Source organism: Triticum dicoccoides, chromosome 2B (assembly GCF_002162155.2).
Source record: "Triticum dicoccoides isolate Atlit2015 ecotype Zavitan chromosome 2B, WEW_v2.0, whole genome shotgun sequence".
Classification (NCBI taxonomy): domain Eukaryota; kingdom Viridiplantae; phylum Streptophyta; class Magnoliopsida; order Poales; family Poaceae; genus Triticum; species Triticum dicoccoides.
Genome location: NC_041383.1, coordinates 182,163,360 through 182,167,966, shown reverse-complemented (window position 1 = coordinate 182,167,966; position 4,607 = coordinate 182,163,360). Strand labels below are relative to the sequence as shown.

The following is a 4,607-nucleotide window of genomic DNA, read 5'->3' as shown; positions in this document are numbered from 1 at the left end:
TTAAGACAATGGCCCGTAATACTTTGTAACGAGCCCGTTGATCTAGCATTACGGTGCTATGGCCAGGGGTGTTTCAACATATCGAATGCCAGACTGAGTAAGCCGACACGAATCAGGCCCCCTTAGGTCGGTTCCTGCCTTGGGTGGTAGTGCCGACCCATGGACCTAACCAGAGAAGGACCCAGAGGATTTGGGGCACACAACGAGGAAACCAGCGCTCCTCCAACCGACTAGAATTATGTAACCCTAACCTCAAAGCTATTGCTCAATCCCTCGATCTTTGTAAACCCCTATACATAAGCAATATACACGAGCAAGAAATATATGGTTTTACCTCCTCCGTGAGGACATAAACATGGGTAATCTTTGTCTATTTCCCATTTGATTGAGGGAATCTACCGGAAATAACTCACATACTCCCTCAGTATGGCATGTGTCTTATGTTTTGATACAGAAAAGTGTGCAAATTTCAAAAAATGTTCTCAAATTTGTTAATTCAAAAAATGATCATTGGTTCAAAAAATGTTCATGAATTCAAAAACTGTTCATGTGTTTCAAAAAACAATTTATTAAAAACAAAAAATATTTGTGAATTTCAAAAGGTGTTCCCAAATTTCATAAAATGTTCACAATTTCAAAAAATGTTCATGAATTTGTAAAAAAAAGTTTAAGAATTGGAAAAATGTTCACGATTTCAAAAAATGTTTGACATGTTTGAGAGGACAGATTTTACATCAGCAAAATAGATGGAACAATGAGAAATAAATAAATTAACAAAGGTAACTCATATTATTTTTATTTTCTCAGGTCACAAAGGCTCAAACAGATCAAACACTCAAAAATAAAACAAAGAAACAAAACATAGTGCAACAACACCACGAGTACGCTACCCCCCTGCTGTCCTCGATAAGTACCAACACCTCATAAGCACACAGCTTGTGCAAAGAGCAGCCCACCATACAAACTCAATGGAATGCGCATTTGGTTACCGCTTGCAAATGCCAACTATCTAACCCCTCCTCCCTGGTGCTTCCTGCTTAGAAAGCCAATGGGGGCAGTGGCAGGTTGTTGGCGAGTCCTGACTTCATCCTCCTCTTCCTGAGTCTCTCGGCGATGATGAAAGCGAGCTCCAGAGACTGCGACGCGTTCAGCCTTGGGTCGCAGTGGGTGTGGTAGCGGTCACCCAGGTCATCGAAGGTCACAGTCCGCGATCCCCCGATGCACTCGGTCACATTCTGACCAGTCATTTCAAGGTGGATACCTCCTGGGTGGCTTCCTTCTTGGTCGTGCACGTCGAAGAATGCACGCACCTCATTCTGTTGATCAACACAAAGTTAATGTTAAGGCGGTAAATATAGGCCAAAAGAAACTTGTAAATTACTGGAAATGTTGTTTAACAAATAGAAACTCTTTGTTGCAACCAATCTATCTAGAATCAAGCTTTAGGCTCTTCACTAGTAAAATACGGAGTATTTTGTAGGGAATTATGCAGCAGAAAGAGCAACAGGCAAATGTCAGGTGGAACAGCAAGAGCAACCATCTATCATTGCCCACTTCCATAGGCAGTTCAATCAACACAAATTTCACTTGAAATGTTCATATGAATTTTGAATCATCAGAAAACATTTGATTGTGAAAGAAATGGCCAAAACCTATTTTGCCATGCCATGAGTTTCAGTTTCATCCACAATGTTTAGGAATGCGGTAGAATCCGGAATAGAAAGATACTCACCATAATAGAGTCAAATGGACGAGTCTTCAGACCACATGGGGCCTTGATGGTGTTTCCGTGCATGGGGTCGGTAATCCATGTGACAATCTGTCCAGAATTGCGGACAGCACGGATGAGATGAGGCAACTTCACCCTCATGTTCTCAGCCCCCATCCTTGTAATTATGGTGATCCTTCCCGGCTTGTTTGAAGGGTTCAAAATGTCAATCAGCTTCACCAATTCAGCAGGGTTCATCTTGTCGCTCACCTACATTCCACAAGTTCATGTTATTTTAAATTTCATCATCCAAAACACAGCAAAAAATAATTTAGATTTCCTTTGACCAAATCTTAAAATGAATTCAGTACCGACCTTAATGCCAAGAGGGTTGGCAATACCACGGAGGAATTCAACATGAGCCCCGTCGAGTTGACGAGTTCGCTCACCAACCCACACCATATGGGCCGAGCAGTCGTAGAAAAGGCCGCTTGTGGAGTCCTCACGGGTAAGAGCCTGCTCATATGGCAAGAGGAGACACTCGTGGGATGTCCAGAAGTCAGTAGTCGTCATTATCGGATGGTCCATCCCCAGCCCAGCTGCTGTCATGAAGCCAAGAGCCTCGTCCACCCTGTGTGCCAACTCCCGGTACCTATACACCATTGCACAGAAGCACTTAGACCATTAGATAACATATTGATCCAGCAATTACAGAAATATATTCTGCAAACTACAGTAAGATAAGCAGCGACGAATACGCTAACAGCATTTCTGCGGTCCATCAGCAATTTGTTCTTATTAGTAAATCCTATTCCCATCAACAACATGCCATTTTTATTATGCCTTATTCTGATGATGACCCAGTAAGAAACTTTGTTAGAGCACCATCTTTTCCAGAGAAATAAAAAGGACTTCATGAATATGCATTATTTGAGTTACCTAGACACACCTGAAGAAAACATTGACTATATTAACTCGACACGGCTTAGTAAAAATAAGAATTCCAACAAAGGTTACTGGTGTTTAATTGGACGCACACCAATTGCATGGGCGATTGGCATATTCTGAGTATATACTGCAGCACAGCGACACCTAGGAAGATTCATACAACTAAAACTGAGCAAATCCCCGATGAATCATTCAGAAAGTTAGGTGCAGAGAAAGACAGCTTGAAAGAAAAGGACATCTAAAGTGAAAGTTTCCACATACTCTAATATGGCCACTCGTCCACTCCTACCAACTACTGATTGATGAACCCAGAACTACCATGTGATTTGTTTAAACATCGGCAAGCAGTGAAGAACCACACAAAAAGCTTTTCTACTTAATTTTGAGGCTACAACTGAAAATATCTGCATATTCCAAAAACAGGACTAAGTGTCATACTCTCAAGAACATGTGCACAAATCTTTACTGGCATGACAACATTTTTACTAGAATAGGTTAATACTTGCACCAGCAACGTATCAGTTGCCTTATCGTGATAAGGAGATATGTGGAAGAAATTCAACACCGATATTTTAACAGGACAGGGACTACGCAAGCTCAGCACCAAAAGTTGTTCTGCAAATTTGAATGACAAAGGCATAATTTTTCTCACCTGTCTCCCTGCTCGTTGTGATCCATGAAATCCAGGTTCCACTGGATGACCCGCTGCATAGCTGCGTAGCCTCCGGTCGCGAAAGCGCGGAGCAAGTTCAGCGTGGCCACCGACTGGGCGTACGCCCTGATCATCCTGTCGGGGTCAGGCGTGCGGCTCTTGAGGTCGAAGGCGTCGCCGTTGACGTTGTCGCCCCTGTAACTCGGCAGCTTAACGCCGTCCTTCTCTTCGAAGTTGTCAGACCTGGGCTTGGCGAACTGACCAGCCATCCGTCCCACCTACCGTGTGGAGAAAAACATGGAGCAGATCGGATCAGATCTCACAAATCAAATGAGCGACGGACGTATCTGCTCCAATTCAATTCGGTTTGTGTATAATCATCGGCGTGTACCTTGACGACGGGGACCTGGCCGCCGAACATGAGGACGGCGCCCATCTGGAGCAGCACACGGAAGGTGTCACGGATGTTGTTGGCGTTGAACTCCTTGAAGCTCTCGGCGCAGTCACCGCCCTGGAGGACGAAGGCGCGGCCCATGGCGGCCTCGGCGAGGCGGTCCTCGAGGTGGCGCGCCTCGCCGGCGAACACGATGGGCGGGAAGGACTCGATCGTCTTGAGGACCGCGTCGAGCTCCTCCTTGTTGGGGTACTCGGGCAGCTGCAGCGCCTTCTTCTTCCTCCAGCTGTCGACGGACCAGCTCGCGGGCCGCGCCGAGGCGGCGACATCCGGCGCCACGGTCGGGGACGAGGTCTTGGCCGCGGCGGCCGCCGGGACGGACGCGCCGCTCCTGGCGGGGTCGGCGGCGTGCACCGCGGAGATGGTGCGGCGCTTGAGGGGGAGGAACCCCGCGCGGCGGGGCTGGGCCGCGCCGCCGGTCAGCGCGGCGGCCGCTGCGGCCGCGGCGGCGGTGTTGGTGGCGAGCGCCATTGCTGCGACGGGAGGGGAGGGGCTGAGCGGCGAGATGCGCAGCGGCTCGGGCGGTAGGTCGGTACCGTCGGTAGGTGGGGCTGCTGTGCGGAGGGCGAGTCGTGTGGTCTGGGGGAAATGGGGGTGGCGGTCGGGGTTTATATACCGGGCGGCCGCCGGGGAGAGGGGGAGGGTTGGTGGGGTGGGATTTGGTGGTTGGCGACGAGACGGGACGGCGATGGAGGGGGAGAAGGGGAGGCGATGCGGGGGTAGATTTGGCCGTGCCGGAGACCGGATATGCGGAGGCTTTTTACGTGGAAAGGTACTTTCGGGGGGTTTGGTGGCGAGTATGACAAAAGGGTCCGCGGCGCACGGGCGGTGGGGCACACCTGGCT

General features: G+C 48.6%; 1 protein-coding gene across 1 annotated transcript; it reads right to left on the bottom strand.

Moving 5' to 3' along the window:
• Nucleotides 1–762: 762 nt before the first annotated feature.
• On the bottom strand, nt 763–4,337 carry LOC119362934 (phospho-2-dehydro-3-deoxyheptonate aldolase 2, chloroplastic-like). Its single transcript, XM_037628215.1, has 5 exons — nt 3,700–4,337; nt 3,309–3,586; nt 2,084–2,360; nt 1,733–1,978; nt 763–1,316 (listed from the first exon to the last, which is right to left on the bottom strand). Exons 1-5 carry the CDS (start codon nt 4,231–4,233, stop codon nt 1,038–1,040), a joined length of 1,614 nt encoding a protein of 537 aa, XP_037484112.1. The 5' UTR covers nt 4,234–4,337; the 3' UTR covers nt 763–1,037.
• Between the last annotated feature and the right edge of the window lie 270 nt (nt 4,338–4,607).